The sequence below is a fragment of the Argopecten irradians genome, chromosome 7, assembly GCF_041381155.1.
Source record: "Argopecten irradians isolate NY chromosome 7, Ai_NY, whole genome shotgun sequence".
NCBI classification, from domain to species: domain Eukaryota; kingdom Metazoa; phylum Mollusca; class Bivalvia; order Pectinida; family Pectinidae; genus Argopecten; species Argopecten irradians.
In genome coordinates, this window is record NC_091140.1 from 30,356,055 (window position 1) to 30,368,475 (window position 12,421).

Sequence of the window (12,421 nt, forward strand, 5' to 3'; positions counted from 1 at the left end):
TTTGAAAAGCCATCTTTTTATCATCGCGATGATAATGACGTCATAATTAATGCCAACTGTGTTTGATAATGTTACATAGTAGTGAACATGTACATATATGTATATGTTGTCAACGCTGTCAATACAAACCACCAAAGGGGCAGATAAAATGGTCTTTACAGCCAGCATTGGACGTCTTTCAGTTGGCATTCATAGCCAAAATGTCAGCTGACAGAGGCAAATTCAATGTGCGCGGTTATATTTACATTCCATAACAATTTTACGATGAAATAACAAGACATTTTTTATCTATAATGAAAAAAAGGAATTCGTTATCGTCAAACAAGGAACAGCCATTTGAAAAGCCATCTTTTTATCATCGCGATGATAATGACGTCATAATTAATGCCAACTGTGTTTGATAATATATGTATATGTTGTCAACGCTGTCAATAAAAACCACCAAAGGGGCAGAGGAAAATGGTCTTTACAGTCAGATGGACTTTACAAAAAGGTTAAATTGTGTTGCAAATGGTCATATGGGACCCTAAAAAGTGATCTTACCAAATAAGTGGTCTTTATAGAAAGGTGGACGCTAAGACAGACGTTACTGTACATCCAAGGAAAGATTTTTCTGAATTATTAGCTGTTGACTTTACATTAACATGTGGTTATATTGTCGTAGTAGATTAGTATGTTAAAGTCTTCAAGGGTCAGAGAAAATAAATTTTGTGTCTGACATGTAAACAGGGCTGGTCAGTCAGAATCAGCCTTTCTTTGTTACTCGGATATATATATTCCTATTTAAATGGCAATCAAATGTTGAATCTATTTCATCTTTGGATACATATAGGACCTATATATGAAGTATGAATTTTCATTGTCTTGTAACATTCGAAATAGAGTCCGCAAGGTAGAGAACAGAGTACGCGATCCGGTAGTCTCCTGCTTCCAGATGGATGACTTACAAGTTTAACATACAATCTAGTTATTTTCCTTGAACACGGGCAGTGAATGGTGAATGCCTTAAACAGGAATTACAGATATGGTTCGTGACAAAGATAACGCTTACCGTATCAGCCATGTGTTAAGGTATCACACAAGTTAAGTACGTCAATCGTGTTATTTTTTTATCACGGGAAAATATATTTTTATGTCTGTCATGGTGTTAGAATGATTGAAACATCCCGAAGCATTAACACTATAACGCTCTATCTCTAAGTTCGAAAACCACATAGGCAGTCGGTAGGTCGATTGTTTTGCTCCCAGTACTCTGTCATTCCTTCACCGTACAAACTTGAAGCGTCCTTAAATGACCTGAATTTGAATAGGGACGTGAATAATATATAGACAAATCTATATTCGGTAAATAACTATACATATATAAATACATGAAATTATCGGTTATGGTGACATATTGAGGTTTTTTTTTTTTTTTTTTTTTTTTTTTTTGTATTTTATAAAAATAAAAGAAAATTAATTTACCACTCCAATTCCGTCCAAGGTAAACATAACGTCGTTTGCAAAGGTTGTGAATGTCAAGTAACTCACAGGTTTCACAGCTACCCTGGAGCTTACCCTCGGGAGATCGTGGCATATGTATTGGAATGATATGGCCACAATTCCTAATAGGACAAAGTTGCCCAGCGTGGCTGTAGTTACTAATATATTCATTTTTCTCATTAGATACACTGGCATGAGTAGTACGGAGATCAAAACCATGGTCAGTTTTAAATCTAATTCCAGTACTTCCGTCAAAAGCTGAAAGAGAGATAAGAAATAAATTTAATTCTATATTCACTTAAAGAGGATTGCATACAGCCTACAAACTTCTAGATGTTCTTCTTATTTTCAAATTAACAAAAGGAGTTCAAAATAAAGCAAACTAATTCCTGTAATATGGAAGCAGACATCAACAATAAACGAATGAATACAGCGTTCTAGCTAGGTCTAATTTAGATATTTAGCTTACACAAATTGATACAATATCAAAAATGATACCGTTTTGGAAACCCTTTTTGTGGTAAGTATTTACCACATTTTTCATCAATGATAACAAAGATAAATCATTTATTAATTATAGAATTGTACCCGCTGCCCCTATTGCATGATCGTAAAAGGCGAATAAATTTAGGATCTTATTTTTTCTCTTCTTCCTCACTGACTTTATCTTTCCTAATGCCTCCCTTGGCACCGCCTCACGTTTGGCCTTCAGTTGAGCGTTCGCCCCTGTGAGGAAGGCTCTGGGTTCTGTCCCCTGGCCGAGACACACCAAAGTCTATAAAAGTGGTAGTTTCTGCTCCTGCTTAGCGCTCAGCATACAGGGAGTGGGACGACTGGTTCGCCCGTTGTCAGTATAATGTGACCGGGTGGGGTGTGTTGCTTGGTGTCTTCGGCGGCATGCTTCAGTGATATAGCACTATAAAAAGGGCAACAGTTCCACTATACAAGAAGACACAACATGAATATACCGCAGTCTCCCACAACACGCACCTCACACAACAATACACGCAACACACCACATACATGGGAGGCCGTCCTTACATGACCATAGCTGTTAATAGGACGTTAATTAATCAAACAAACAAAAACAAACGATTACTTAACCAATAAAAGTGAAATTCCATATGAAACGACAGTATTTTTTATCACTTGGGTAATCCGCAAACAGTTTTACATTTCTTTTTCATCAGTAAATGTTACAACGGTACAAAATGGGCTAGGTTGTTTTATTACCATATACCAATTACTTCCTGTATTGTTTGGAACATTGCTTTAAACAAATATCGGACGAAGGAAAGCCATGGAATACCGAATAAGATAATTGAAACGTCATGTAATGATGACGGGTAAAACAATAAGAAGAAATATGATACTATTTTTCATTGGCTAAAAATCGAATTAATTATGTAATGCATTTTTGTAAGTACACACTCCCAATTCATTTTGCAGAGAGAGAGAGTGAGATGTCGAGGGGTTTTGTGCTAATGGCAGGTCTGCATGTGGATGTAGATTTAGATACATTATAATGAATATGAAAATGGATGACAAAGCAGTTTTATTGATAAATATATATATTCTTAATATACGAAAGATGAATATTTCACAACCTTAAATGATTAATTTAATCCAAAGTATATTTATAGTAATTTATCGGTGGTGACTTCAACTGCAATTTTCAAAATTATATAAACAGACAAATTGTATTATTGAGACAGATGCAGGTACCCGTAAGTTTCATCTTAACACGTCAACTTATATTTGGAAGATATATAGCGAAAAAATCATTCTACTTAAAATTTACGTTTAAAAGAGGCTTAAGACGTAAATCCTATTACTGCATACGCCCATTTACGTAAATCCTATTACTCGCGTATATTTCACGCATTGACGATTTACAAATACCGATCACTGTGGTAATGCTATATAGAAACAACTCCCACAGGAAATAGCAATAGGCAATAATACAGGAAAATAAAACAGACACTATCAAATAAAAACGTTTTAATAAAGCCTTCAGCACCCACCATCAGTCAATTCAGTAGCATGGAAAAATTGTTGGGAGAAATTTTGACTTTCAAACGATTTTATTTGACAAATGTCAAAAGGATTACACGGCAGGAATTGCCTATGTATGTCTCCTCTCTATCAAGCAACACAGTGGTGCACGTTATGGACACTCGCACACAAAACAAAATAGTCATCTAATTGTAAATGAAGGCGAGATCAAAATAATAAAGAGTTTTTTACACTTGCATACAATTTAGTAGGTTCCTCAACAAACCAAAATCCCATGTATCATCTCCAGAGAAAAGAATACACCATAAGATACTAAGGAAAGATGAAAGTAATACTACAAATGAATTAAAGTTAATAAATATGCAGGGAGAAGTTTGTAAACATTATGACACTTAGGTTAAAGAAAAAACCATTTAAACGAAGAATACGTTTAGAATAATGAGAAAGATGTAAGTGAGAGAATGGCGAACATGTAAACTTAGTATTATGTAAATGTTTTATGTTATAAAATAGTAAAGACAATTATTTTTTTTTCAATTCAATACATTAAGAAAATCTACATTCCCTTGATATTGTAAACGATTTATACTAATATTTTTTGTATTATTATGTGTTTTCGTGCTGGGAGCAATTTGGGTACATGCTATGTGATAAAACTGAAATTTTCGACATGTGCTATCTATCGCTCTGCCAGTGGATATAGGCACTGTTAAAACAAAACTAAAGTAGAAAAATGAAAGAAAAAATGATAAATCGTATAAAGAATAATGTATATTTATATCAATATGAGTAAAATAACATATACATGTATACATATATCACATACTGTGAATAAATTTAAAGAATTGTATCAAACAAATTTAAAATAAAAAACGATAAACCAATATCCCGTTAAAATATATATATAAAATATATATATTTGAAGAAGATAAATCTTTATAAGGTCTTGAAATAGCGACCACAAAGGTTTTAGCTTATATGTATGTACTTACATCATTTGCAAACATAGTCATCAAGGAAAGTGCATCAGCCAAAAATAGAAAGTGGTTGATGACTACCAACACTACGACCAATAATCTGTAAATTAAAAGTAAATTCAATATCAACTAATCTTATTTCACAGATATTTGAAAACGGATCTAACAACAGACATAGCCTATAGGAGGTCTCTCCCTTAATACGATGTGAATTAGTGTAATAATTTAAATGTGTTTTATCTCTTATATATAGCCTTATTTGCGTGTATTGACGAACTGCCCTGATTTTACTAATTTTTACTTTAGTACTTCAGTTGGACACATCTGAAATGAAGTATAATCCCTGTTCACATATGGCCATTGGTTGTATTGAAATCTGGATAAGTTGAAGAGATTTTCTATTCCACAGGCACTTTCAATATAACCGGGTTCCAATGTATAACGTTTTTGAAGGTAAATGTGATCTCATTTTGGTTGTATTGTAATATGAAAATTAAACGCATTCAACATTATGCATTTTTTCTTTTTCTTTAAGACAATCGGAATGAATCATTGAGACGTAATCTAACACAACAACAACAACAAAAAAACAAAAACAAACAAACAAAAACAAAAAACAAAAACAAAAACAAAAAATTACTTGTATTTTCCTGCATGTGGTCTTAAAACCGGAGGTCCTAGCTTCATGCTTATCTCGGCTATTTCAGAAATATCGCAGATTTTCTCGCCAGTTCTGAATCATGTGTATATTGGCAAATTAAAATGAAAGTTTTGGGTGAACACTGCGGAAAAACATTGCTATCTACAAACGCATTGTCGTGAAAGCAAAAACAAAAAAATACCATTGATTATAAACACATTTTCATAAAAAATGGTACAGTATAGAATTTCAAACTGATGTTATTACTAATAATCAAAATTTGAAATAATGTATACACGATTTAAATTGAAATGGCAAACACTGAAACTGGATAAAAAATGTACTAATAGACAAAAGAATTAGTTAATTTGAATAAAGACTTTTTAAAGCTTAAACTTGTTTCACCTGTCCATAAGAATTTGTGTGCAGTCCACAAGCGTCAGTATACAAAATTCATTGAGAAATCCGTAGAAAAGTAATCCAATCAAACCACCCTATTAGAAAAAAAATACAACAGACACAATATTTTAAATACTTTAAATACGTCTGGCTTTGTTATATACATTTATATGTTTTTTTTTGTTTTTGCACAACATCCTTCAAGAACTGATAAGAAATGGTGTTATATGACCGAGAGCAAAAGAATGTTAATTGATTTTGGATTTAGTAGATTTTCGCTAACAAAACCTTTCTGACGTGTATACATTTATGTGCAGGTACATCTGCTACCTTTTTCAACCATGTTGTTTTGCTCTTCTTTCTGTGAAAGTTAAGAATAGATTGGACCTAGATAAAGTGCTTTAAAATAATGTTTTGTCATTTTTACGATATTTTCTTTAATGAAAAATCAATATTTGTATGAGGTAAATCCGCCTTTTGGATGTAATAAATGATTAAAAACATATCATATATGTAGTATATAGCGTAAGATGGTTATACAATAATTAACAACTAAAGATGACAATTCAAACTTAATTTTGGTAAGATAATACATAGTTAATAAAATATAGCTAAATTGTAATCATGATCTTTATATTTTTACATGTGAGATTTAAGCCAATTTGTCGTCAGACTAACACTCCAGGAGATACTGGACCATAACGTTCCTGTGTTAATACCCACTGGCCCACCCCCTTGTAAAGTGCATGTCAGTCTGTCAACAACTGTTTTTTGTTATGAAAATATTCTAACTGGAAGGTTGAATGTAATTTTTTATAAATTGGTTTGTTCCTATATTAACAGTTCTAATATGTATATATAACGGGTGCTTCGACATCGTAAAACGACGTTGGTAAAGTAAGATTTACCGTCGATTAGTCCTACTATCCAGTCACTATAACGTCACAAAAATCAGGTCAAAATATGACGTCAAAATCACCGAAAGGTGAGACTAATCGACCGTAAATTGTATTTACCCACATCGTTTTGGGATTTCGAAACAATCTAATAAATTATAAAAGTGTATAATTAATAAACAATTATTTAGATAATTTACCCATAAGCCCAAGAGCTTGACCATATAAGGCAATCCTAGAAAGCCCATGCCGATGTTATACGGGATCAATAGCATCATCCCTTGGAAGTCACTACAAATGATAATTGTATTGTTATGTCACTAATTGACGAATCGCAAACTGTCAATCAAACCGTCCAAGTACGACACGTGACTTTGCATTTTGTATTGCGTTTGCTTCGACAACGAATAAAAAAGTGATTTGAACCGGAGCACGAGGCTTGGCTTAATACTGCCTGCGAATCTCTCAATTGATAAATGATTTCGGAAACACAACTATGACAATTAATTTGTAAGAAATTGCCTCCTGATGATTCGAAGGAGTGGTGATAGAAGTTATAGAAATGAAGTTATGGGTAATTAACACTGAACATCAATTAATGTAGACACTATCATCTCACTGATCGCACTATGTATACAGTCATGTAGAAACTCAACCACAACAACTTTAAGTCCTATTTAACTAACCTTAAATTATCTCCCCTATCTGTTTTCAGATTTTCTTCGGAGAATGGAGCATCCTGGTATCTGTATTGATAATCGATAGAAATAAGAAATAATACTCCTAGAATTAATATATAACTTATGTATGAATAACTCAGAAATATTAAAAAAAAAAAAAAAAAAAAAAAAACTATTATATATATCAATCTAATTTACGTGATTGGCATTTATATCAATCAAGTTACACGAGCTTGCCATGGAAGAGACATATTAAGTTTCAACTGAATTCATTTATAAATATATATATATATATCAATTATCGGCTTTGGAATTTAGTTCATATGCCATCAAAATGAAATTTGGGCTAAAATCCTTCCGAAAACAAATTTCAAACTGAACAGAAACTGCTTGGAATATCTGCATATATTCTGCATTCCACGATTAATTTATACAAGATACTCACGACATTTCCTCTTCTTTTTTGCCATTGTCCCGATCTTTTGGTAAAGGCACCACAATTTGTTGTTTTTCATTTTCCAGTGAGTCGAAACACTTCTTGACAGAATAGTTTTTTTCAGAGGTCAAACATTGAAGTTCCATGACACTGCCAAAATGACGAGAATAGCATTAATCAAAGTCTTATATAAAATATTGATAGGCAACACAGCATGTATACCCGGACTATCAGCAATATTTCAAAGTTCCCTAAATACTGGACTACTGCCGACATATTGGTTATGCGCAAACATATCAGCCATTTTTAAAAAGGGAGAATGAAATGCAGCAGAGAATCATAGACCAGTATCAATAACATCATTCGGTACCATGTAAGCTGCTAGAGCACATTATTTGTAAACACATGCTTAACCATCTAGAGCATCACAACATCTTAACATCGCTCAACCATGGATTTCGTTCTGGATTTTCCTGTGAAACACAACTTGTCGTCACTATGGACTCATGAAATCATACGATAAAAACAAACAAGTCGATCTAGCCATCCTTGACTTTTCAAAAGCATTTGACACTGTACCACACCAAAAACTCCTACACAAGCTGAACCAATACGGCATCAAAGGAAATCTACACAAGTGGCTCTCAACCTTCCTGACACAGCGTCAGATGAGAGTAGCCCTTGAAGGAGAATTCTCTCGAAAAGCCTCTATAGATTCAGGAGTCCCCCAGGGAACAGTACTCGGACCGCTATTGTTTATCTGTCACATCAATGATCTACCTAATTGCGTTAGTTCAAAAGTACGACTCTTTGCAGATCTCCTATACCGTGAAATCAACAAATACCAAGACCATCAATTATTACAGGATGACCTACACAATTTAGAACAATGGACAAGCAATTGGGAAATGAAATTTAATGCAAAAAAGTGCTACATCGTGAACATAAAAGGAAAAAGTCACAAATTCTACACCTTAAACGGACATATTCTGGAGCAAATAAAAAACAATCCATATCTTGGTCTTACAGTTTCGAACGATTTGAAATGAGACACTCATATAACAAAAATAGTAAAAAAAACTAGCTCCACATTAGGCTTTCTAAAACGGAACCTGAAACACTGCCCAACTACATGCAATAATAGCATACATTTCACTAGTGCGCTCCATTCTTGAGTTTAATTTAGGACTCTTATATCAAAAAAGATATTGGCAAACTTGAAAGAATACAAAGACTAGCAGCCAGATTTATTTCCAACGACTACAAGACCAGGGAGGAAGGATGTGTTACAAGAATGCTAGAGGATATGAAACTACCATCACTTCAGATCAGACGTGAACAACAGAGACTGACCTTCCTATATAAAGTGGCGGAAGGGATGCTACCATCAATACCCCCAGATGCACAGGGACTTGTAACGTAGGTTGTGAGAAAGTCTGTTGTGTATACATGTGTACTAGGCCTATATACTATATAAAAGGACAAGGAAACCAACGGCTCGCTTTGAAGAGGTACACCTGCCTCTACAAAAGTCGCCCGTATTCCGTCTAACATGGATAAATATGTATATATTTAATACTAATATATTCTTAAATAAATTTTCGATACGGAAAACACAACTTCAGACACGAAATAATATATTAACATACCTTTATTTCACTATGAACGTGGAAAATGCAGTCAGATATCCTCGCTGTCGTTATGCCTGTCCACTGAAATCTAGGTCAAAGGCACTCATATTCCCTTGTAACAAATTTTATATGCATTCATTTCACTTACAGGTGATATTTTCCTATTGCAAACACAAATAGGCTATCTCCGATAACGCTTTCATTAATCCAATCAAACAACTAAGCGAGGAATCACACTTTTTTATCCAGCAATCGACTCTTGTTCGTATAATCCGCCATATTGTAATTGAAGATGGGTACCTTTTTAGTGTACTCGCCCTTACCCGATACTGCACTGAAATTCTGAAGATGGGTACCTTTTTAGTGTACTCGCCCTTACCCGATACTGCATGTATAAATTAAGTTTCATGGTTAAGGTTCTTAGAAGTACCTTTATTTGAAATACACGTATCATTGATTGAAGAATCTAAGTTAAGTCGAGACTCTAATGTTTTACTTTACCGTTACCACATTAATATTGTAGCTTTTAGTATACAGGCACTGTGTATATGGGGTTTCCAGTTCGGGTCCGGGTATGGGGTACACAATATCCACTCAAACGTGTTTAACCTAGATTTCAGTGGACAGGCATTAAGACAGCGAGGATATCTGACTGCATTTATCACGTTCATAGTGAAATAAAGGTATGTTAATATATTATTTCGTGTCTGAAGTTGTGTTTTCCGTATCGAAAATTTATTTAAGAATATATTAGTATTAAATATATACATATTTATCCATGTTTGACGGAATACCGGTGACTTTTGTAGAGGCAGGTGTACCTTTTCCAAGCGATCCGTTGGTTCCCTTGTCCTTTTATATAGTATATAGGCCTAGTACACATGTATACACAACAGACTTTCTCACAATCTACGTTACAAGTCCCTGTGCCCAGATGAGTACTTAACAAAACAACGACCCAAAAGAAACATCAAAGCTAAGTATTACGAAAATCACATCACCACAAATATTGTTGAAAAAAATGTCACCAGAAATTCAAAACCCCTGACGGTACCGACACACAACTGTGAGCAATACAGGAATTCCTTGTTTGTGCGTACAGCCATTGACTGGAACCAATTAGAGGATAAGGTAGTATGTGCCCCTAATTGGAGGCTTTTAAAGGAACATGAACCTAAATAAACCATGTAAATTTGAGTAAAATAATATTTACGACGTGTCAGATACCTTACTAAGTAATATATATCATTTATTGTGCAAATGTGTCAAATAAAATAGTTATAATGGAAATTCCATCTTTCTGTATTTTAAACCGGCCCGGTCGAATTTTGCAACGATAGTATAGTAGTGTTGAACTTTAGTGACCTCCTACAATGCACTGCACATATATATGTAAACAAAATGGTGGGTCAAATACGTGGGTGAAACGAACACAAACGAATTCTGATAGAAAACAGTGTACGTCAAGAGTCAGTAACGTGCGCGGTTGGGAAAGTAGGTAAATATAAATGGATCGCTGAAATGCAAGAGACGAGAGCAACTCCCCACTTTATACTTGCGTGATGTACATATGTGCAATAAGTCCTCCCTACGCGGTGCCCTGTGGAATGAAAAGTCTCGTTTGACATTTGACTTATCATTCTTACGCTATAATTACAAATAATTCTATAACATATGGCTTTAACTTCATTTTTCAACCATCTTAAATTAGAAAATAATATTAAAATGTGGAAAATTAATGTTCCTTGTCATGTCAGCAAGTTTGTTGTTCAGTTATAACCTCGCTTTCAGCCAGCCATCGTTTTGTGTTCCAAATATAGAATATGACGGTCTATTTTTTTTATTTTTATTTTTTTTTGAGGTAGGTATTCCCCACGTTTTCCTGTCGTAGATAACCAATCATTGTAATAAAATATTCAATAAACATCTAAAAACCATATCTAAGCATACAGAACAAATTATTTAAGGTTCATGTCCCTTTAAACATGCCCTGTAAGATACTCTCTCTACCGTTGTGTTAAAACCGGAAACGGGTTCTAAAACGTATCATATATACATGTAGAACCCGTTATACACAAGGGTATATCTATTCTTTAGCTAATGACACGTGTAATCTCTCAAACTCCAATAGCCAATGAAGCTTCCCATAAATGGCGACTAAAGTCAATTTAATGCTTATTGAATTGAGATATTTAATGGCTTCTTGTCAACACACATGTTTGTCTATCTATACAAATATAACCACTATTTTCAACCGCTATATCTCGGATCATTTACCCTTGCCTTCCCATATAGTGGAGCGGCTAAGCATGAAAATCGTTCAAAGTTTGAAGAAAGCATGAAACTTTGCATATGGCTTCTTTAGGACATAAGGTTTCAGGAAAAAATGGACCCCAAAAAATCACGCCCTCTATTGGCCGCCATATTGGTTTTCAAAATGGCCACCAGAAGCCTCTTTCTGCTACCTATACCTCACGTTCTATAACAGCTAGACCCATACTTTAAACGTCTACACCCATATTATTGATACCTAGGAACATTCTGGTAGTGTTAAACGTCAAGTAGAAGGAAGCCATTTTGTATTTCAAGATGGCCGCCTACTTTGCGAGCTATATCTGTATATATTACATCTAAATGACCAATCTGACTTTAAGCAAATAACCACGAATGAGAGTATTTATATTTGCGTAGGGTTTGTAACATGAATAGTTTTATTCTTATTTTAATTTCAAAATGACCGCCATTTTAAAATCCAAGATGACCGTTTAAATTAAAGGTGTTTCCGAATTTCACTCTGTAAGTGATCGAGCAAAAAATCAAGTTAACATTTTTAAGCGTCTACACCCAAATTATTGATATTTATTTTTAGTAATACTTAGGATCATTCTGGTAGTGCTAAACTTCATGTAGAAAGACCACCATTTTGCATTCCAAGATGGCCGCCAAATATAATAATAATAATAATATAATGATTGGCTAAGCTGATTTAAGCAAATAAAATACCTGCTATTACAGTGAGTTTTTCTTTTTTTAGCGTTTGATAAAAAATAATTCAATTTTCATTTCATATTCATAATGGCTGCCAATCTGAAATTCAAGATGTCCAGCAGCATTAGATTAAAGGTACATTAACTAACCGAAATGGCTGATAATTTTCAAAACATTACTTTAAAACTTGAGTCTCAAATGGTATTTACTTCTGTAAATATAATACTTAGCACTATTCTCTGAACCAATCTGAATAGATTATATTCAAGGCTTCAA

At 33.9% G+C, this 12,421-nt stretch overlaps 1 protein-coding gene across 3 annotated transcripts in view; it reads right to left on the minus strand.

The window, feature by feature from the left end:
- LOC138328111 (proton-coupled amino acid transporter 3-like) overlaps positions 1-12,421 on the minus strand; it is a 37,282-nt gene that overhangs the window by 3,922 nt on the left and 20,939 nt on the right. For all 3 annotated transcript variants that reach the window (XM_069274742.1, XM_069274741.1, XM_069274743.1), the window contains 7 exons: positions 7,536-7,676; positions 7,097-7,156; positions 6,611-6,701; positions 5,521-5,609; positions 5,116-5,208; positions 4,491-4,575; positions 1,465-1,740 (listed from right to left, as the gene is read on the minus strand). In XM_069274742.1, coding sequence (XP_069130843.1) covers positions 1,465-1,740; positions 4,491-4,575; positions 5,116-5,208; positions 5,521-5,609; positions 6,611-6,701; positions 7,097-7,156; positions 7,536-7,672 — 831 coding nt within the window. In that variant the 5' untranslated portion in view covers positions 7,673-7,676. The remainder of the gene's footprint in view (positions 1-1,464; positions 1,741-4,490; positions 4,576-5,115; positions 5,209-5,520; positions 5,610-6,610; positions 6,702-7,096; positions 7,157-7,535; positions 7,677-12,421) is intronic.